The sequence below is a fragment of the Furipterus horrens genome, unplaced genomic scaffold, assembly GCF_987537825.1.
Source record: "Furipterus horrens unplaced genomic scaffold, mFurHor1.1.pri manual_scaffold_9, whole genome shotgun sequence".
In the NCBI taxonomy this organism is placed as follows: Eukaryota; Metazoa; Chordata; class Mammalia; order Chiroptera; family Furipteridae; genus Furipterus; species Furipterus horrens.
In genome coordinates, this window is record NW_028327179.1 from 6875470 (window position 1) to 6898219 (window position 22750).

Here is a 22750-nt window from a genome sequence, read left to right on the forward strand (position 1 = left end):
CCTTTGGAACTTTGAGAACCGGTAAGAAAAATACTGGACGAAGCAAGACCTCCTTGAAGTCTTCCTCGCGTCCAGGTTCAGGCACCGCGCCACTCCCGGGATCCCGGATTTTAGATCGCGACAGAAATGCCCCCCCCCGACAGCGCGCACCTCCCTCCCGCCTCGGGACTGCAAGACCAGGAGGGAGGCGTCTGCGGCGGCCACGCCAGCCTGGCGGTGGAACCCCTTTCCCCCAGTGGGTGCCAGGTTTGCAGCCTGCTGCGGCGAGAGGCCAAGAGGGTGCTGCGCAGGGGGCGCGCCCTCCCGCCCAGCCCAAAGGCCCCGCCCCCGGCGGCGGAATCAGGAAGCGGTGACGTGGGACCGCGCTGACTGGCTGCTGGCCGCGGGGATCTGCGCCGCCAGCAAATTAAGGCGCAGGGCTGCGAGCGCCCGGGCGCAGTGTCCTCTGTCCCTCGCTGGGCTGCGATCCATCTCCCCGCTGTCCGTCCGCGCCCTCGCAGTGGCGCTCCACCGGTCCCCACCTCCCTGAAGCTTGGGCCACCCCGGCTGTCCGCAGCGGGGGAAAGGGCAAAAGGACGCGGAGGGGGTGCTGCTGGACCCCTGGGCTTTGCGCAGCTGATGCTCGTCACCAGCTTCCAGCGGCGCAGCCTGTGGTCCTGCGGTGCGCCGCGGTGCTTGCGCGCCCGGTTGAGCCCTCAGTCGATCTCCGGTCCTCTCCGGCTAGTTCGAAGTCTCTTCGGCTCCTGGGCTTTGCCGTGGGGGAGTGGAGAGGCCAGTGTGGAGCTCTTGGGAGCTTGGGGTTGAATCACCTGGACTCCCCGGCTGCGCTGTGATTACACTCGGAAGCTCTGCGCTGTGTTTCGGTCTTTTTCTCGCTTGCGGAAGCTGGACGGCACTTCGGCAGGCCCGGTGCCCGGCCAGGACCGCGTACTGGGGGCCATGGAGTTTACCGCCTCGCCCAAGCCCCAGCTCTCCTCGCGGGCCAACGCCTTCTCCATCGCCGCGCTCATGTCCAGCGGCGGCTCCAAGGAGAAGGATGCCACGGAGAACACCATCAAACCCCTGGGTAAGTCGGGCGGCCTCACTGTCCGAGGTGGGCAGAGGCGGGGTGCTGCGCATCCCCGTGCCCTCTCTCCCCGAGAAGCGGCAGGCTCATGAAGAGTGGCCGCTTTTCCCAGCTCGCGCGTGGCAGCTTCTGGCCTTAAGGCCAAGGGCCTTACGTCGGGGGTAGGAGATTATTTCCTTTAAGGTCCACGGTTTTGGGGGGGGGGCTTCACAGTCTGCTATTATATACAACCGGTTTCTCATCCCGTATATGCGATAGGCTCTCTCTATACTTGTCTAGAATCCCAAGGGGTGTGGGTGTGTAACTTTGTTGGGATAAGAACTTTCAAGGATAAATAATAATAAAACCTCTCCTAAGACTCAACAGTATTTACCATGCGTATAACACCTGCGTGTGCAGTTGAAACCAAGACTCTAAGTGGTGTAACAAGAAACTAGTTTAATTTGCCCCCCCCAATCCAACAGACTAAATTGGGCCAGTTCCTTAAAACCACTGTCAAGTGCTGTAGAATAAAGCCACTTCTCCCCACATGAACCATTTCCTTCACAGAAGCTCTGGACTTATCAATAAGACATCATTGTATAACTGCTGTCATTTTCAGCAGAGGGTGGCAAAAACATTAGCCAGTAACCATTTTCCAAATTCCTCAACTTTTAGCTATACTGTTTATTTAACAACCTTTACCATTTATAGAAGACTCTAGACTCTGAGTAAAGGGAGGAAAGGGATTATGTTCCCCTTAGCACAAGTGAATTATGTGGGAAAGAAAGTGCCGGAAATTTGTTTCAATCTCCCTTTACAGCTGAGAAAGAAGTGTTCTCTTCATCACCTCTTGGGGCCCCAGGAAATAATTATTTCATATCCTGATCAGCTGGTAGCCCTTAAACAGTGAAAAACACCAAATAGCAAACAGGGTAATATTTCTTTCGAACTCTCCCCGATTTTTCCTTCCTTCTCCCTGTCCTTCCCAACAACTTAACCTCTCACAAACAAAACAACAATAATAATATGAGATGAAGCCCTAGAGATGAAGAATAAGGGACCTGGGCAGAGAGAGCGGAGAGAATTAAAATCCCTGTAGCAACTCAGAACCAAGGAAAGAGAAACTGGAAGGTCTCTAGGAAACATGTCAAAAAGTCTCCCCTCCAAGATTTCCACTCCCTTTCCCTGGCTTTTCCCACCCTCCCTCCCATCTAAATCTAAACCAACCAAAAAAATGGAAACAACCAATCAAATCTCAACTGTCCAGAAAAAAAAAAAAAAACTAACCACCTATTTCGAAGTTATGTTTGGGGGACTGCCCTACATCATCCAGTCCTGTTTGGGGGGCTCCCAGATTCTTCATAGAGGTCCACATGTCAGTTCCGTAGCTAGCAGGAATAATTCCGGACAGAAGTTCAGACAGCAGACTGGGAAACAAGCCAGCTTCAGCTCACTGTCATTTCAACGTTGCTTCTTTGTTTGTCTTTACCTGAGAAAGAACACGTACCCAAATTCTGAACTAGAGACCTATTCCCAGCTCACAGAACCACCGGCCCTCTTCCTCACCACATGTACAGTCTGTAAGTAAGCGTCTCTCTGCAAGAACCCACAAGGCGTTCCTGTCCCTGTTAGGGGTCAGTCCAACAGCACAATTGGTGACCATAAGCGAAGGACTCTGGCAAGAGAAACAACTAAAGGTTCTGTTAAGAGAGAATGTGGTATGAAACCCGGCTGAGATGTCAAAGCAAATATAGGGTGTCTCCTGATTGTCCACTTAAACACATTAAGTCTATTTAGAAAAACACTCTCAGACCACTAGAGTGTGTCTTTAAAATTTTTTTTTGAGATATAATTGCCACCTAACATTTTGTTAGGGCATTCCTGTATCATTTTCTTCTTCCGTTAGTTTGGGGCTTAGGAAGTTTGCATTTTTCAAAGGTCAGAAAATAAGACTGTTACTAAGGCTATTGTTAATTCCTTGTTAAGACATTATGTGAAGGTGCTTGTGACAATATTAGTAGAAGATAAGATTTTGTCTTGGCGCGGGTCTCTTGCTTTGAATTTGAAAATATAAGGATAAGATAGTTAATTTAACAGTTCTTAATTTAAAACATTTCCAGGAATTGGATTGTTATTGTGAAAGCAGAAAAGGTAACAATTCTCTATTTACTGCCCTAAGTCAAGGAGAAACACAGACAACAAAACATTTTATATGATATATATACATTTAGAGCTTGCTTTAATTCCTTGAGGGCACTTAGAATAGAGTTGTTTGGAGGTCAGTTTCACATTGCAGATTCAAGTAGTTTCTTTTTTAAGGGATGCAAGATAATTGGGATAATTACAAAAGTCCCCCTGTATTCCATCAAAGTGACTGATGTAGTCCCAAGGCCTTATCAACCGTGGAGGGAAATGTTTGGCTCATAGGCAGTGGTATTCCAGCCTTCTGGTGGATGGCAGAGCCGCCTTCCTGCTTTAACACGCCTGCTAGCCTGGTTTTCTGATTGTTTCCCTCACTCCTAGGACCTTTTTGGTCTCGAAATGGCCCAGAGTGCACACTCCTATGATATAACACACTAAATGCTAGTCTTTCATAAGCTCTCAAGCTGGGAAGTACATTGTACAAATGCCCTAATGAAACCGCTTACAGCCTAGGACGCGGAGCCAGGCACAGAAGGGAAGTGACTTAATTTTTTTAACCACCCCTCTTTTCTCGCCCACGGTTCATTTTTTTCTATGGCGAGGGGGCTCCAAGAGGGAAGGATGGCTCCTCTCCATGTGAGGAAGGGGCTCATCCCTCCACTCCCTCAGCTGTCACAGAGGCTGGACTGGCACCGGGTGCCATAAGCCGGGGAGTCTAGAACTCGGGCGGGACAGACACAGGAATGAATACTTGCTTTTGTCCACCACGATCACCACCTTTTCAGTCCTCACAAGTTGATTCCCCAGCGTGGGTTTCAGAAACAGTGCTAACAAACCATGGCTCTAGAACGCACTCATTTGGTTCAGTAAGCAAGCAGTGGACATGTCGTGCTGTGGGGATCACACGCTTGATTTATAAAATGATGAGTTCTCGGCTGCCTTCCTGGAGTTTCTGGGCTTAACTTTTCCAAGGTCGAACCAGGTACCTGTTCCCCTTCCTGTATCTTCGCTTGACAGCGCTGGCTGTCACTGTTCGCTCTCTTGCAGAACAATTTGTGGAGAAGTCACCCTGCGCCCAGCCCCTGGGCGAGCTGACCAGCCTGGATGCTCACGGGGAGTTCGGAGGCAGCGGAGGCGGCAGCAGCCCACCGGCCTCCTCGCTGTGTACGGAGCCGCTGATCCCCACCACCCCCATCATCCCCAGCGAGGAAATGGCCAAGATCGCCTGCAGCCTGGAGACCAAGGAGCTCTGGGACAAGTTCCACGAGCTGGGCACGGAGATGATCATCACCAAGTCTGGCAGGTAGCGGGGTCTGGGCTGGTGAGGAGCGGATGATGGCTTTGCGCCCTGGGTGGCTGGGGCATTTCCGGGGACTGGGTTAATCCCCGCGGGTTCTGAGACCCAGAGGAAGCTTCGCCCAAGGAGGGCTTCTTTCCACCCATTTGCTTTGGAAACGGCTGCTGGGAGAGATTTCCAGTCTTTTGATTTCTCAAGATCTGGCTGTGGGAAAACTCACCTTGGTCTTGATGGGAAAAGCACAGGGGCCAGGGATCTCTGCCCCTGCAGCCCGGGAGGATTTGGGGGTGCAGACTCGGCACCTGGAGGGTAGGAGGGGCTCGAGCCCGATGCGCGGGGCGGAGGCTGAATGCTGCGAGAGAAGCAGGTAGCTTCCTTTCCAGGGGCCTCAGTCTGCAGAAGCCTCCAGCTCCCATTAAAACCAAAAGTAACACCTGGGTGGCAGAATGAAATTCCTAGGGACCTACCGCACTCTAGGTAGGAGGGGGCTCTTGCTCTGCAGCCCCCTGGCACCGCAGCTGGACAGGCGCCGCGCTCCCCGGGCCTGGGGAGAAGGCTCTGGAGGTCGGTGGCTCTGCGGGCCTGGTCGCTGCAGCTCTCAGGACTCTGGGAAATTCTTTCAGAGTTCCCCGAACCCAGTCCCAGAGCCCTCCACCCCACCACCCCTCCCGCTTTTCGCTTTTTGGTGGCTGGAGCGAGTGTGCTCCCGGCAGCCCCAGAATGTTGCAGGGCTGGGTCGGCTCCGGGGACCCTGCATGGTGGGGGGCTAATGGGCTTGCTAATAACGGCACAGGGTTTTCCGGGATCACAGACCTCAGGGTATTCTAACCAGAACAAAACCATAATTTGCCCCCAGCCACGAGGACTCCTGTAAAGATGGCCCTTATTATGATCTAGCCCGTCGGTCTCCGAATTCCCATCTCCGTGGCTTTAGATGAAACAGAAAGGGCTTCGCAGGGAGGGGACGCCAGCCCTTCGCCCCCCTCTGATTCCGGCAGCTCCGCAGGCTGTGTGAGCCCAGGCTGATGACGCTTGTCTCCCTGTGTCAGGAGGATGTTTCCTACCATCCGGGTGTCCTTTTCGGGCGTGGATCCTGAGGCCAAGTACATAGTCCTGATGGACATCGTCCCTGTGGACAACAAGAGGTACCGCTACGCCTACCACCGGTCCTCCTGGCTGGTGGCTGGGAAGGCGGACCCGCCGCTGCCCGCCAGGTTTGTGACTCCAGGTTTGCGCCTGACCGGGCCTGTGAACCCTGCTGGGAGGAATTTTCAGCGAGTCTGTTTTTAAAGCCCCGAGCTCTGGTGGGATTCCAAGCCAGACACTTGGGGACTGACTGTACAAAATATGGGCTGGTCTCTGAGAAAGGCAGGGCTTGTGCCTAGCCAGGGCATTCATTGTCTTTAATTTTATCTGTCCTCTCCATGTATTTAAAAGTTTTCCTTAAATTGCACTTAGAATATCGGTTAGAAATCAGAACCCGTATTTCACATGGCATCCATCATTTCTAGTTGTCTTTTTAACACCAGACTAAATAAACCTACTGATGAAGTGGTTGCCTTAAAACCCTTTTTTTTAAGTGCATTTTAGTACAGGGCTTGCTTATAGTAAATATTTAACAGTGTGGTTATAGCTGCACATAATAAATATCATTTTGGTAAAATGTGGTTTTTCTTGCAAGAAAGGGCTCAGAGATTTTAAGTTTAAAGTTTAAATGGATGAATGTAATTAAACATGAACTTAACTTTTTTTTTCATGCAACATTACTCAATTAGTATACTAGGGATCATAGATCTTTATTTTTGTGCTATTCATTGGTAATAATATTTTTCCAGTAGAACCCTGTTTTAAAATCACACACGTAACCTTTATTATTGTTGCATAATACAGAGCACTGGTGGGGGTAGGTCAGGGAGGGGAAGAGCGTGCATTTGTTTAAGTGAACACTTACAGCTATAGTTACGGGAATCTAACTGCATACTTTAATACAAAGAATATTAGCTGACTTTTTTCATTTAGGGTTCTAACACCAAGTCTCACAGCTTTTAAGTTGTTTTATGACAAATTTTCGTAATTGATTGAAAGTCCATCTCGGAGCTAAAAATTGGTTAAACGTAGTTTTAGGAACTTTGAAATTACAGCTGGTTGTTGGTAAGTGTGTAGTCTGGAGTCTTAGTCCAGACACAGAATCAACACGGAGAGTGTACATGTACAGTTCAGATGCAATATGCAGCTTATTTAGTAGTTTATCACATTATTGGGCTCCCAGCATGCTAGATACACCGGAGAAAAAGTGGGTTTCCATCCCCACAAGAGACCAGCACGGACATCTTCCCAACCCTTCCAACTCAGTATATTAAAAACATATTAAACGACTAAGACAAAAAGTTGTCGCTCACTTTTTGATTGAGCAAGACTCACCAGTTTCCAATAGATATTAAAATCAATAGAACTAGTGTTTTCTACTATTTACTACTAAATAGCTGCTTCATATTACCCTCAAGCTTTTAGCAGATTCCTGGCCATTTTTAAAAACAAACCCTCTTTTTTTTTTTTTTCTCTCCCTTTAAAGTCTTTCCTCTAAGAAGTTAATCAATCTTACTTAGCATATGTTTTCTCCCTATCTGAAGGTATGGGGAACTGGTGCAGACCAGCAGGCCTTTGGAAATATGACATGCTTTGTTTATGTTACTAATCTCTTCTGGTTGCAGAAAGAAAGCACGTACCAATGCACTATCTCAACTGAAGCATGTGTAAGCTATTGCTGGAATTTTAAGTCCCAGGGACTGTGAGAGAGGAGGGGCTGCCTGTATGCTTTTTCATTCATCTTAGTTCAGCTTACTTATGCTGATATTAGATTAAAATGTTTAGTGTGTTATAGGATAGAAATGTTCTAGACAATTTAGGCACCTATTCTTTATTATTATTAAAAAGAAAGAAATAGTGCTATATATCTTCTAGCTCTGTAAAGGAAAAGGTGGGGGACTTGGGAGGGCGGTCATATTTGTACTGATGGTGCGAATCCCTTGTGGTTTGAGTTCTTGGGCACATTTTATTTCAGACTGAACTTCATCAGTCAGTTGTTCCTAATCATAAGAAATAAATGCTTTGAGAAAATCATTTGACCATAATAATAGGTAAGACATTATACATGATCTAAAATAATGCTCTGTTTTCACGTAGGGCATTTCCTTTTCTTTAAAGTAATTGATATTTAAGTAAGTTAATCTTTATTGATGTGATTGCATCTGATGAATTGATACTTAAAGAGAGAACATTTCAGCAGCTTCTGGGACGTTAAGTATTCTTGAACCTTTTTTTTTTTTTTTTTTTGGCAGGGAGGGTAGGACGTGGTGCTGACCAGTAAAACAACTACACCTATAAAGCTATAGCCTTGGAGGGGTGGCACTTGAAAAGCCATTATAGTTGAGTCATCAAAGAAATAGTGCTTTCCTCCTGAAAAAAAAAAATAATAATAATGAAGCAAATAGGCAGGCAGACACCTAAAGCCTTTCTGGTTCTTATATGGATCTAGTAAGACTATTGTTGTCAGCCTTTGCTTTGCTTCTGGTGGGCTTTGTTGGAGCACATGCTCCCAATTCTTCTCTTCTTTGCCCTCTGTGTGACAAACCACAGCATGGACTTCTGGTTCTTCACATGAACATTGCAAGGAAAGGTTCTGTGACTTTTTTCCTTACCTTTGCCCCAACTGTAATAGTTATGTTTAATTATAGTTATAAGGATCCTATACAAAATTGAGATGTAAATAACCTGTAACCTATTGAATCAAGCGCATTTCCTTGCCCTCTCATTGGTTCTATGATTTCCCCCAACTTCCGAAAAGCTTATGTCAAGTGGATATGAGGATTGGGAATTACAAAGAGCTGTACTTAGTTGGATACTCACCAGCAGGACAAATGACCTGCGTTTACCTGGAAAATATTGTTTTGCATGTAGCAGCTGATCAATAGATGACACATGCTTGATCGATACATTTTGTCACTTAGGTTGCTTACAAATAAATACATTGAATAATTGAAGCTTGCTCAGCTTGTTTTCAGTCTCATCATTTAACAAGATGATGAGGAAAGGAATGTTGGAGCAACCGATTATGATGTGTGGATTATTAAAAGTTCCCAGTTCACTGTATTAAAGTTACCTGTCTTGTATTTATTAAGGACATAAATGTCAGACTCAGTCACCTTCAATGTAAAATGAATGGATTTCCTAGAATTGTTTCCTCTTTTAAATTCTTTATTTCTTCATTGCTTTTTAGCAATACTCATCCTAGGAACCTTTTATGCAATTAGTATAACCTAATCTTTCTTCTGAAAATACCTATACGAATAAGATTTTATATTTTATAGAAGTGGCCCAGTAGCCTGTTGAAAAAAAAACACAAAACACCCATTTTTAAAAATTGCTTGCTCAACAGATAATAGAAAATTTATTAAGTATTACCCCTTTTAGAAAATGTAATATCACCCCTTTTAGATCCTTGATACACAAACATTTAGAGGTTTTAGAGTTATTTTGGTATTGCTCTATTATTAAATTTGAAATTATATGGAGTAAATAAAATTCACCACTTATATGGGGATTTTGTGTTCCTTTAGAATCAGAATATTTTATAACCCACAGAGAACAGTTTTTTTTTTAAATGCCTCAATAAAATCTCATCATTTTCTTAGGCTGTATGTACACCCAGACTCTCCTTTTACTGGTGAGCAACTCCTCAAACAGATGGTGTCCTTTGAAAAGGTGAAACTCACCAACAACGAACTGGATCAGCACGGCCACGTAAGTACAGTACCTTGGACTGCACGTGGGATGGAATGGAGAGGTCTCCCACACTTCCTTCCTCTGAGGCTCTCGCTCCTCTCCCTCTGCCCCTCCCACCCTCTGGTTCTCATTCCATGAGAACCTTCCTGTATTCACGTTATCAAGAGGCCATCACTATGGCAGAGGGCCGGGGGCCTTCAGCACCATGGATTTCCTAAGACTTCAGCAACGGCTTTGTACCTATGCCAATTACACAAAGAGGACATGCATTGTGGAGGCCACTGCAGCCCCATCTTGGGTTAAACATCTGAATTCTGTTCATGGTATATCAGATAACACAGCATAAAAGGAACTGGGCCGAGATCCACCCCCAGCCTGGGGGTAGCGTTAAGAGTGTCCTATGGAACACATTCACGTGAGATGCAAAAGAGCAAAAGGGTTTTATGTCCCAATAAGTTTGAAACCTGTCCACCTATTTCGAGCATCTGAACCGCACCACGAGCGGAGTCACAAGTTAACCTGGTTACACCATCTTGATCGTGACAAATGAGGTCTCCTGTGGGCAAATGGATGTTGGCAAGGCCAAAAGCAATTAGTTTGGTTTCAGGTTCAAGCCAGCCATTTGAAACTATGTCTAAATAAGTTTGGGGAAGTGCTTTTTACTCATTATATATCCCCTTTGTAGAGTCTCATGCATAGTAAAACACAGAGGAGTCTTACAATGAAAAACAAAACAATTGGATGATTCTGAGCTCATCAAAATGTAGAAAAGGAGAAATGGGATTCTGAGCTCTTATCAATAGTTAACAGAACAAATAGCCACTGCCTGAGGGCTTTACACATTTGATAAGATTGCTTTTCAAGGAACAATCTGTGCTCTTAAATATTTACATAAAACTTCTGCTAAACTTTAGACAGACTTGCATGCTTCTTTTTGATGAGAATACGAATTTTTTTTTTTCTTTTTACCTTAACTGACACAAAGCACATTGGTAATATTCATAGTCACTTTTTTTGGCTTATACATTCTGATATAATTATATTCTCTCTTATCCTCTTTATTTAAGCTCTTGTTACTTTCAGTTTTAGTTTCTGTTGGATCTATGCAATTTGGAAGAACTTCAAACCATTTTTCAGAAAAGATGGCTATGAGTAGATAATAAATTGAGAGTTCTAGGCATGGTTTGGAAAAGATAATTGGCCTGAGGATGTTGGCATAATTGTCGTTTTCTTTTTCTTTTTTTTTCAAAGATTTTTCCATTGACATTTCTTTTTCAGGTTAAAATTTGTGAAGTATCTGAGAGACGCTTTCTGTAGGCCATGATCATTCTCAATGTCATCCATATGAAAATTTCCTGGGCTCTACTGAAATCTTTGCAGGGAGAAGTAAAAATTTTAATGGTTCTAGTATTTTCCACATGTAAAGCTTTTTGAAGAAGCGGGTCTTTCCAGGAAGACTTGAAAGTTCACTCTGAGATCAGCTGTCCAGAATGTGACATGTTTTCCTTTTCGCTTCGGTTTCATGGGGGAGCATCGCACTCAGCTCTACGTGTTTCAGGAGCCTCTGGATTCTAGTCTGATAATGAGATTAGACTTTGACAGATTGTTTAGTTTTAGGTTGTTGTTATTATCCACTTCGGCTTTAAAATTTTATTATTTAATGTAACCCTTTGTCACCAGACACAGTGTGTTCTGGAAACTATAAGGAGAGATTTTTAGGTCCTGTGTTGTTTAGCCACATTCTCTGAATTAGTCCTGAAGAAGTCCTTCTTACTGATGCATTTTTAGTTTTATAACAGGGAAAATTATTACTTCCAGGGTTTTTTTTGGAAGTAAGATGAAACAGAGTCCACATTTTTATTAGTGTTCCTTACCGCCGTGAGGGCTTGAGCAGAGAGTTGAGGAGCTCAGGAGTCTGAGGCTCCGTCTGGGGTCGGAGTCTGTCTGGTATCCTTTCCCAAAGGGAATTGACCTTGGGGTGGTGTAAGTAGGGGAGCCAGGACCTTATTTAAAGGTTAGGCTTTTTCCAGTGTGTGTGTATGTGTGTGTGTGTGTGTGTGTGTGTGTGTGTGTGTGTGTGTGTGTGTGTGTGTGTGTGTGGTTTAAAAATTCTATCTTCTTAATAGAGCGTGTAATGAATGCTCAGGTATTTTCTTATATCATATTTTGTCACTTCAAGTTTATTCCAGTTTTATGACTGTACACAGATATTCTGACCTTCTGAGAATATGTGCATTATGCAAAGAGATGACTTTTTCTTCTTAAAGTTTATTTTGATTTGTTTAAAGCTCTCATGTGTTTAGTTATTCCTACTCAGGTTCAGGATCATAAAAAAGTGGCATGTACAAAATTCCATACCAGTTAATGCCCTGTAACGTGAAGTTGGCTTACATCTCAGCACAGAGAGAGGTCGATTCTGTGTCCGTTACCCCACAGGGACTAGTATTTGGCTCCGCTAAAGTCGACCAGCAGGAATGCTCATCCGCCGTACCCACGTTAGCTAAGAAAGCAAGGGGGCTATTAGCTGCAGCAGTGCTGTGTGCATTTGAACTTGGCCCTGCCACAGTATTCATACATTGCCTCCCTTGAGAGCCAGGCTCTCTGCTAGGCCCTTGGGGTAAATGCTGTACAAGGTGAGGCCTGTTATGCTAGGAAAGACACATCAGATTTTGGAGATTTAGGGAGCTGTCTGGGTGGCGGGGCACGACTAGAGGTGGGGAGAGATATAGAAAACAGTTTGTATCCGAAAGTGAATTTTGTTGCTCAGATTCCATAGTAGCAAAGTGATATTTTTTATTTAAAAGCTACATGAAAAAATACTGCCTTGCTAACCAGGGTAGGCCGTGATTTCCAAGGACGGGGCAACTTTTTCTAGCTCTGGAATGGAAGATGGCCATCACCGTCCTTCATGTGTAGTTCATAAGCAGTGGTCAGGAATCAGCAACCACAACAATAATAATAACACGGTCCGTGTTCATTGAGTGCTTCCTGGTTGCTCTGTGATTTGTAAGGGTTACGTCCTCTAATCCCCACCACACCATGGGAGATTAATACTGGTTTGGTGTTTGAGAAGATGAGGGTGGAGGGGTGCGATCACTCACCCCGAGATTAAAGAGCTAGAACACGGCAGACTCAGTATTCTAACCCAGGTCTGTTTAATACCACACCACCTTCCTAAATTGTTTAATTCCCTCCCTCGCCCCCCAATAACAAAACTCTGTCCTCCTAGCATATATAATTTCTTACTTTAGAAAAGGTAGACATACATCCTTTGGTTTTACCAGACTAACAAAACAAAAAAATGTTTTAAAGACTTGATTTAAAAATAAACTTATTCCCCAGATGACTTTTTCCCACATCTGCAGTTGTTTTGGTAAAATGTGATTTACAGGATGACTCTGCAGTATCTTGTGGCAGGGATTTGCTTTAAGAATGGAAACAGGGTAGATCCTACTCCTGAAACTGATTCTGAAACAGCAGACTTCATGGTTCTCTCTCTGCCGGATTGCGATTTGCCCTGTTCAGCAATATCAATACCTCACCTTCAGTATTCCCCATTGCTTTGTTGTAGATCATTCTGAACTCAATGCACAAGTACCAGCCGCGGGTGCACATCATTAAGAAGAAAGACCACACGGCCTCGTTGCTCAATCTGAAGTCTGAAGAGTTCCGCACGTTCGTCTTCCCCGAGACCGTTTTCACGGCAGTCACTGCCTATCAGAATCAGCTGGTAAGGGCGCCGCCACAATGTATGCCCTCAGTAAGGAAAGGATTTAGGGGGTTCTTTCATTTTCTCGGCGAGGACAACTGTCCCAGTACTTAAAATAGAAGTTCACTTTGGAGAGAGCTGTTGAGTATCAGCCCCAGGACCGCCGCAAGGGTTGAGTGACCGTGTTCAAGGTTATGGAGGTCTGTATTACACCGTCTTGTCTAGAGCCTTCGTCCTGCTGGGCAGGCTGTTCGCCACCCGCTCTCTAACTCAGACCCGCCTCTCTGAGACTTCTCAGGTTTTCTTCTCGAGAAATTACCTGCTCCCTTTTTCTCTTCCTGATAGAGCTTCATGAAGTACATAATCATCCATGCGCTGATTGCTCCGTGCAGTTTAGAACTTGAGTTTTTCTGCTAAATTAGCATATATATTCTAGGCAACTACCCAAAGTACTGATACTTTGGCCATTCTTCTGAGGCTTCTTCGGCTGTAAGTGAGGGTATGATAATTCTAGTAGAATGATTTTAAATGTCTCCTTAGATAAACCGTAACATGTAAGCAGTGTGTGTTCAATTAATTGATAATAACAGACTATATATTTTCTATTCTCTGTTGTACATCACATTTAAAATGTAAGCTTTTTTTTTTTTTTTTTTTTTTTTTTTTTTATCCACAAGGCTTAGCTCAATTCTAGAAATGTTTATCCAAGTCTTAGTAAGGACTGGATGCTGTTCGATACTTCCCCGTGTATTTTCTTCTTTCCTGGTCATTATAGCCTTGAAGACTGGGGATAATTGTAACATTCTAAAGTGAGGAAGCTGGAGCTAAGAGAGGATAAGTAGCTCCTCCGCAGCCAGGAAGGACCAGAAGTAGGATTTCTTTTGATATGCTTCAGTCCAGCAGACTCACATTGCTGGTTTACTTGACAAATCAGTTGCGCGCGCCCTCTATAGGCCTTTGTATCTGGCTTTCATTTGATTAGTTACAGGTAGCCGGGACTGTGGCGCTCTTCCTGTCTTGGTGTTATGGTTTGGGGTCTGAGTGAGTAACCGTTAGGTGCTGTCAGGTCCAGGGTGGGATGGTCTGTCAGAGGAGAAAGGGGGCTGAGTCTCTCAGGAGAAGCAACAGATGAAGCTGAAAAGCCCAGGTAGCCCTCCTCAAGTATGGAAGCAGGGATGTGGGCCAGCGGCTGGAGCGGACGTGTGTCTGAGGCGGGTGAGCACCTGCCATTCCCGTAGGGCTGTGAGCAGTTTTCACGTTGGCTACTGGGCTCCGTGCCTGTGAGTGGGCACTAAGACTGCCCAGGCCGGCTTAGGGAAGGCCTGTGAGCACCCCATGAGATGTTGTGGGTAAGCATGGCTTTGGAAACCGTAGGGCACTCCATAATAAGCGTGTGGTTATTGTTGGATAGCCTCTGGAACCTCCAAAGGGGATCTGTCACCATGTGCATTTAAAAATGTCAGGGCCATATTTTTAATGAGATCAATGAATGCACCAATGCTGTCACACTAATTATCTTAAAGATTAAAAGCAAAATTAAAGGAAGTTTCACAGCACAACATCTTAGATGCGGTTTACTAGGTGAAGGAGCAGTGCTGCATAAATGCTGGCCGGACTTCTCCTATCACGGTTCATGGGACTAGGGGGTTATTATCTACATAATGAAAATAATAGCTAATAGGTAGGTATTTGCTATGTGCAAGGCACCCTTTAAAGTGCATTGTTTTATTTAATCTTCCCAGTGATTTTACATGATAGGGACAACGGTATTTCTACATCACCTCATACAGCTGGAAAACGGAGGGATGGATAGTTGACTGGCTCATCCAGGGTGAACGACCTGCACTCATCGAATGTGACCCCAGGTGGTCACTGTCCTCAACCTCTAGGCTCAGGTGCCTGGTGTCCTCCTGGCTTCTGACCCTGAGGGACTCCAAGACATCCTTTTTAGAGGATTTCAACTCTTTAGGTTCATTTCATGTTCGTTTTTTTCTTTTCAACATGTGCTCCCTGCTTACCTACCAGTATGACAAGATGACAGCTGTCCTAACGTGGCCGTCAGAATGGCCGCGGGCACTGGCTACATCCCCCAGGGGCCATTTGCTCTAGTGCCATTAACTCTTTGGATTCTTTTTGTCCCACTCACTTTTTAGTTAGAAAATCTTCGAATATGTAAAAGTTAAACAAATAGTGAAATGAATACCATGTACTCCATCCAGATGCAAAAATTAACATTTTGCCACTGAACCTCCTCTGTCCCATTTCTGTCTCTGCATATATCCACACGTCCCCTTCCTTCCCTCATTTGATACTAACTTGCCTGTATCATGATACTTTACCTGTCAATACTTCTGCAAGTACATACTGACAGTAAGAATATTACTTTTGTAACAGCGATATCTTTATCACAGCTAAGAAAAGTAGTAAGACTAAGATTCAGTTAATATTAAAATTTTCAGAATGGACCCACAAATGTCTTTTATAACCCCCCCCCCCCAACTGAACTAGGATCCAACTGAAATTCATGGTTTGGATGTATTACTTTTAATTTAGAAAAATCTCTACATTTTTTTCTTAATATCCCATTTAATTCTGACATTAGTTCCCTGAAGAAGGGCCCCTTGGCCCCATTTTGTAGATGAAGAAATGGGTTCAGAGTACAGTGATCCCTCACTTATCGTGGGTATTACGTTCTAGACCCCCCGCGATAGGTGAAAATCCACGAAGTAGGAACCTTACATTTATTTTAGCATTTATATATATTTTAAGGCTTTATAAACCCTTCCCACACACTTATAAACCTTTCCCAGTCCCTTATTAACCTTTCCCACTCCCTTATTAACCTTTTCCACACTTTTATAAACACTACTTACATTCTTAAACATATTCTACACTCTTAAACCTACGTAACTTTAACAACATATGTATACAGTACCGCAAAATCCTGCGATACAGCGAAAAAGCCGCGATAAATCATTAAATATAATATTTTTAAAAATCCCGCAATACAGTGAGGCCGCGATAAGTGAACCGTGATATAGAGAGGAACAACTGTAGTTGATACACTCACCTAACGGGTCACAAACCTGGCAAGTGATAGAACCATGTTCTGGGTCTTAATGTCTCCTTTTTGGTGGCACCAGGCTGACTGCAGGGCCAAGGAGGTTACCACTGTCAGTGTCGAGGTCTGGAAACTGACTTTGACAGTGTCGCCAAATTAAAATAGTCCATTTATTTCTGTGCAGTGACCTTTAAAACCATGACTCCTAGCACAGTGCCATATATATATATGAAATTCAAGTAATAGTCGAGCAAGAAAGAAAAAAAGTAATAATCAAAGGTTGATTTGGTTTCAAGCCAGTTTTGAAATGGTTTATAAACCTCCTAAGACCAATAAAACTCATGGTTAGGAAACGTATATGGGGTTAGTATTTTCTTCAGTCCTATGCAAATTTCTAAAGTTATCCTTGGTTCTTGCTAGGCCCCCCTACATCTCCTGCTTTTCCCTCATTGTATCATGTTTGGGTACTGCCTATCCTGTGGCAAATATAGAATAAAATATATAGGAAGCAAATTAAATAGAGACTAAGGATAGTAGAAATATTAGAGTTTTTCTATGCACAAGAAATATAAGAGAGAGGAAGAAAATTTTAAAACTCATTCAAGATCACTTTCCCATCTCTAAAACTTTAGATAGAACTGTTATTTTAATGTCTATTAAAAGCCAAACCAAAGTTTCCAACCGAATTATGAAGAAGCATCTCACTTATTGTGGCTGGTTATTTTATTTATAAGTAATGAAAGTGGGACTTTTTTTACTATTTTTTTCCTCTGGTTTTGGCGAGGAGGTGATTGCATCTGTCTACATTATTAGATAAAAGCTAAATACGTTATACTTTCAACAAACTATTTTATAATTTAAGATTTAAAGGTCATCCATTGTTTTCGGGCAGGCAGACCACTGCTGCAGAGTTGAAGTGCAGGTCAGGTCTCATCTTTAAATGCCTTTGGACAGATCTAGTCCCGATAATTGGAGAAATGGTCTCTGAGAGCCAATTTCACCTTGCGGCTGGCAACCTTGGCTGTAGTCAGGGACCACCGATGTCACACGGAATGCCAACCCCTGGAAAGGTCCCCTTCTTTTTGGCACAGCTGACCGTGTCAAAACCTGTCCTCCACTCATGCATACATTTATCTACAGATAAAGGAGATGCTGAAAGAGTGAGTCTTTTTGGTTAGGACCTGCATTGGGTTCTACATTATTAATTCAATACATGAAAAAATGGGTGTGTTTTGGCCCGAATTAGCAATTTGCATATATGTGGATATACACATAGAGAATGTAAATACCTGGTTATTATCTGGAGCTCCTTTTATAACCAGTGCACTCAAGTTAAATCATTGCTGTAACCACCAGCTGGGACGTCAGGTGTACGAGAGCACCTGGTACTAGTCTCTGAACCTTCCTGCAGTTGGAAGTTACACCAAAATGTAAAGAAAGAATTTACCTTTGCTACCCTGGAGGCTCATGAAGGAGGTATTTAAGATTCTGGAAGTAGAAAATTTTCTTAATGAAAGAAAATTCCAAAGGAATCTGAAAATGGATGTTGAATTGAATTCCCTTCCTCATTCAAAGTGAAGGCTGTAAGGTGTGGCAACAGTAGACAGATCACACGTGTGTTGAGAGTGTTTATTTCTCACGACAAGTCCACAAGCAACAAATGCAATTGTCAAAATTCTTTTCAGGATGAAAGTCATTCTTCAGTGAGAACGGATAGCTAATACTTTCCTTTTAGTTTGTAAATACTCATACAAAGCTTAACGTGCTTCATGTTTTAGAGAGATGGTGTCAAAACACTTCTTTCAAAGTCCTTAGTTTTTCTTTATTTTCATTTTATTTTACTCTATTTTGTATTGTAACCAGTTTAGTGGTTAAACAATCATATACTTGACATAGTGTTCCCCTCGATACGTCCAGGACCCACCTGGCACCACACACAGTTATTACAACATCATTGACTGTATTTCCTATGCTGTACTTACTTCCCCATGACTGTTCTGTAACTACCAACCTGTACTTCCCAGTCCCTTCATCTCTTTCACCCAGAGTCCCACCCTCCGCTCCCCTCTGGCCATCACTGTTCTCTCTGTGTGTGTCTGTGAATCTATTTCAATTTTGTTTGTTTAGATTGTTCTTTAGATTCCACATATAGGTGAAATCACATGGTATTTGTCTTTCCCTGACGACAGAGTCCTTTATTTTTCTAGCAGATGTCTTATCTGCCACTGTCTCCAGAAAATTGTGTTCATTGGTAAATCCATTTACATTTTAACTTTACAGATGAGCTCGTGGTGAGTAAGTGAGCTTAAAATAAGCCTTTGCTTGATGGCTCCATCTCCCAGTTTCAGTCGGAGATTTCCATCTGGGTTCGGCTCACCCAGAACGTCTCGAACACTACAGGGGACGTGATGCCACCCTCTTCCCTGGAGCCCACGTCAGCCCCGTTCTGGTCAGCCGTGTGTCCCTCTGCTGGCTCCATACATCTGAAGTCCCGTTAGGGCAAGGACCCTGTATTCATTATCTTTGCACCACCCAGCATTCCCCAGAGGGCGTGATAAGTAATCAGTCTCTCTTAACTGTTTGTCGCTGAATTGTGACAAAAACAGTTTCATGATCTCTAAAGCACTTTAGAAATATGAAGCATCTTTCCTTATAATTGCCCAGTAGAAAGAGGCATAATTCCTTTGAATTGGAAATCATGTTGGGGTTATATAATCTTGGAATATAATGGCTGCTTGGGCTTTAGAAAATGTTTATAAATTTATTTCAAACAAGTAAAAATTTCGTCATTCGCCTCGAAAATTGGCCTTCAGAGCAAATCTGACTCTGACTTTCACCCTTCGGGCGCCATGGCCGTGTGTGAGAGGAGGTTCTCTGCAAACCCCTCCCGAGGGTCACACTTCCGAGGCCACCTCAGGGCTTCCTGTCAGTTCCTTCCGTGCGACCTCTTGGTGGCTGTTGCTGCCATTAAGACAGATTTCTGACTTACCCAGTTTAGCTCCTTCCCTGTTTTCCACTTTTCATTACTAAGCCGAAAAGGAAATTAGAAAATTTCTTTCTGGCTGCTCTAGAGTAAATGTCCATGGGCTCAAAAGGAGCATTTCTCAGGCGTTGTCAAGTGCCCTTAAAATTAATATTATCAAAGAATCACTGTTATAACTCGCCAGTGTTAATGACAGAAATGCAGGCTCTCTGGTCAAGAAAGAGTGGGAATTTCCACTGTCAGCGAGGTAAATAGCTTCTTTGCAGCTTGTACATTGGTTAGCTGACACCAGGAAAACTTGCAAAGGAAAAATATGCTTTTCTTTTGTATTAACCAAAGCAATTCTTTAGCTGTTAATGGCTTACAGTGCACAGTAGATACACTCTGACGAGAGGAAAAGTTGCTTTTGGTAAAGTAGCGTTTCCAACTATTTTGATTATGTGGCTCCTTACTTTGAAACAGAGGGACATGCCTCAACCTACCCCTTTTTTTCCCAGGTTAAGACTATTTTGTGTGTGTCTCTAAAGAATAACGTGGGTTCTCGTATTGATGTAAATGAGCCGTGACTCTCTTTAAAGGGATCTGTGGTTCTTTTTGTCAGGTCTCCTGGGTTCCTTTCAGCATTAACACTCAGTAATTTTACCAGCCAAGTATCTTTTAATCAGTACTTTATTTATTTATGTATTTTAGCTTCATAACCTGATTTATTATTCTCTGGAGATGCAGTGCGTATGATCAAATGGATCTTTTCACATTAATATTAATACCGTGGGAACTATGACTAGCCCAACATAGGCACTTAATACTTCAAATCATGATTATTATTAGCAAATAATTTTTTCTACATAAGCATAGAGTCTATAAATAACATTGCATGGTGGATCACAAAAGGCTGACCCATCTGAGTCTGATTTAGTAAGAGGAAGGGGCATGCTGGGGTAAATGTGTATCCTAAAAGCTCTATAGCATATATTTATGTCACGTGTCTCAGTATGGTATTGCACACGAAGCTATGAATGGCCATCTAATCTTTTTATCCACCATGGTATATATATGAGCCCACGATATTAACAGGTGATGTTGCCCAGTCAGCATAAGGCAATGTTCTTGGTGTTAGTCCCTGTTTCCCACCGATGCCGGCCTCCCAGACAGCTCCCCCACTTCCCCACAGAGCCCTTGGGTACCATGCCTCTGAAATACTTCCACTGCAGCCAACATGTTCGTGAAAGGCCCCGCCCCTAACTGTCTCTGTCGCTGACCTCCAGCCTGTTCTCAGATGCCTCCTTCTCTCTGGGGCCTTTCCGGACCATCCTGCCATCATGTCCGTCCCTCCTGTGAACTCTCTTGCAATTTTGACCTTTCTCATGATCCTGAGAGACACTGGGTATTCTTGGGGTGCCGCGATGGAAAAGGAACAACAGTTCTATGATTTTTTTCTTAATTTCCTGGACCTCAGAAATGATAATTGTTGTGTTACGCATTCTTCCCCTTCCAGATAACCAAGCTGAAAATAGACAGCAACCCTTTTGCCAAAGGATTTCGAGACTCCTCCAGGCTCACTGACATTGAGAGGTAATGAGAATTTTCTGTTCACTTTCTTTGTCCAGATAAGATAAGGAGAAGAACGCGTTGGTAGGAACACACTCCTTTCAACGCCAGAGGCCCGTAACCTCACTGTATATAATCTCCAAGTCTCTGTAGCAAGCGCTTAAGCCCTGGGAGCTGCTACAGCCAGCTCTCTTCTGTGCTCAGTTTCTGAGTGAAGTGGTTTCTTCTCTCAGGACGTTTATTCAACTGTGAGCAATGGGGCTTCTTTGCTATCAAAGACTCAGCTGTCTTGATGACATTAAGCTCCACGTCTCGAGGGGCAATCTGCAGAGAAATGGAATCTTGGTGCGCTGTGGCCCTGAACTGCATACATTTGCTAACACGAAGAATACAAGGGTAGTTTGAAATTTTGAAATAAAAGGAGGTGTAATTTAATTCAAGGCACCTATTTGACCTAGGTAGCTTAGACTGCTTCTATGTAACAGGAGCGCTGTCACATCTCAGGAGTTCTAAGAAGACAGGTGGCAATCATGTGCCTGGAACTTACCCCACTTTTAACGTAATTCAAATGGTTCACACGGTGGGAGACCATCTACGTGTCCAGTGCTGACCGTGTTTGTTGCGAGCCATGGTTTGCCCAGCAGGAATGTCAGAAAGCATGCTTTTCAGAGAGACACTGACAGGATTATTTGTGTCTCTTATACATACTGTGTAACTTACTATACTTGTTCTTTGTGTGTGTGCGAGCATTTAAGTTCTCTGTCAGCCAGTTTCAGTTATGGAATAGTATTATTATCTCTAATCACCGAGCTGTACGTTAGACCCTCAGATCTGATTCATCTTCTGTGCTCATTCTTTTCTGTGCCTGAGGTCTTCATTGAGGGGTGCAGCACCAAGCAGCAGCCCCCTGTCTGATTTTATCTCCAAACCTTTATGTGATTTTCCTACCTGCTGCTACACTTCGCCACACTCTGCCTTACCTACCACGTGGCCACTTCTTCCCAACCTGTCTTGGCAACTCAAATGAAGGGAAAATTACATGTTTTAGCAGCACCTGCCTGAGCCTGCCCTCAGCCTTCCCCCATGGCACAGCATAGAGGGGTGGTTTTAATTGGGGGGAGTAGATATAGAGGCTTGGTGGGGGAGCAGGGAAGCCAGCAGGAGAGGCTGAAAATTGGGCAGGAACTGTGGAATTTGAGTAGAAATAAAAGCTTCAGGAGCGGTTGAGGGGGAGGGCAGTGTTGAGGTCAGGGGAAGAGACGTGAGTTTGTGGTCGATGATCCATCACCACAACAGAAAAGGCAAGTGGGCAGCTCTCTCCTTAGCTGGGATGTAGGTGGGCAAAGAGGCCTTGAGACCCAGCTCAGTGAGAATGTGGCATCACCAGTGTGGGGAATGACTGAGTCTGTGTACAAAGGCTACTCTCAAGAGGCATGACCTTTGTCATCTATTTCTGGAGTGCTGGAGGCTCTGATTCAGACCGGGCTCTTGCAGGTGGGATTATCATCAGTGAGCCTTTCCAGGATCAGTCAGGCGTCAGGCAAGAATAAAGACAGTGGCTCAGCGGGGGCAGTAGGGGTGAGTTTTCATAGCGTCCGTCCGTCACACCTTTTCTCTCAAATCAAGGGTGTGCGTGCTCTATTGGGAGACAAAGTCAAGGGTTCAAGTCCCAGCTCTGCCTTTTACTGGTTGAGGGGTCCTGGAGAAGTCCCCTAACCTCTGAGTCTCTCGTCGTCATCTAGGAAATAGGGAAAATAACTCTGCTCGCTCCACAGGTTTATTACGAGAACCAAGGAAGTCAACATTTATGAAAGGAGCTTATAAATGCAGGGTTCTCATCTTAGGAGGAGAGCGTAACTTTTGCCCCATCCAAGCCTACTTCTAATAGTCTTCACGAACCACTCCAGCAGTAAAAATAGCCCCTTGGATGCACATGCGCTCCTGAGACAGGAGTGCCCAGACTGGCTGCCCTTTTCAAATGACAGATTTGGGTGATGCCTGCAACACACACACTTTCCACTTACTGAATGAACACCCTGATTTCAGCAGCCACGCACACGCACGCAATGCTAAGTAGCTTTCAATGGTCTGAGGGCCAGGACAGCATCTTAGGTCTTAGCTGGAAGTTTGCAATGGGACCCAAATAGTGTGAAATCGGCCAAGGTTTTGGATTTCATTTC

General features: G+C 44.2%; 1 protein-coding gene across 1 annotated transcript in view; it reads left to right on the plus strand.

The window, feature by feature from the left end:
• The first annotated feature begins 449 nt into the window (after positions 1-449).
• The window catches only part of TBX20 (T-box transcription factor 20), a 40160-nt gene continuing 17859 nt past the window's right edge, over positions 450-22750 (plus strand). The window contains exons 1-6 of the mRNA XM_090287028.1: positions 450-1066; positions 4238-4493; positions 5537-5701; positions 9179-9287; positions 12841-12999; positions 20518-20594. Of these exons, the coding sequence (XP_090143154.1) occupies positions 940-1066; positions 4238-4493; positions 5537-5701; positions 9179-9287; positions 12841-12999; positions 20518-20594 (893 nt within the window). The 5' untranslated portion in view covers positions 450-939. The remainder of the gene's footprint in view (positions 1067-4237; positions 4494-5536; positions 5702-9178; positions 9288-12840; positions 13000-20517; positions 20595-22750) is intronic.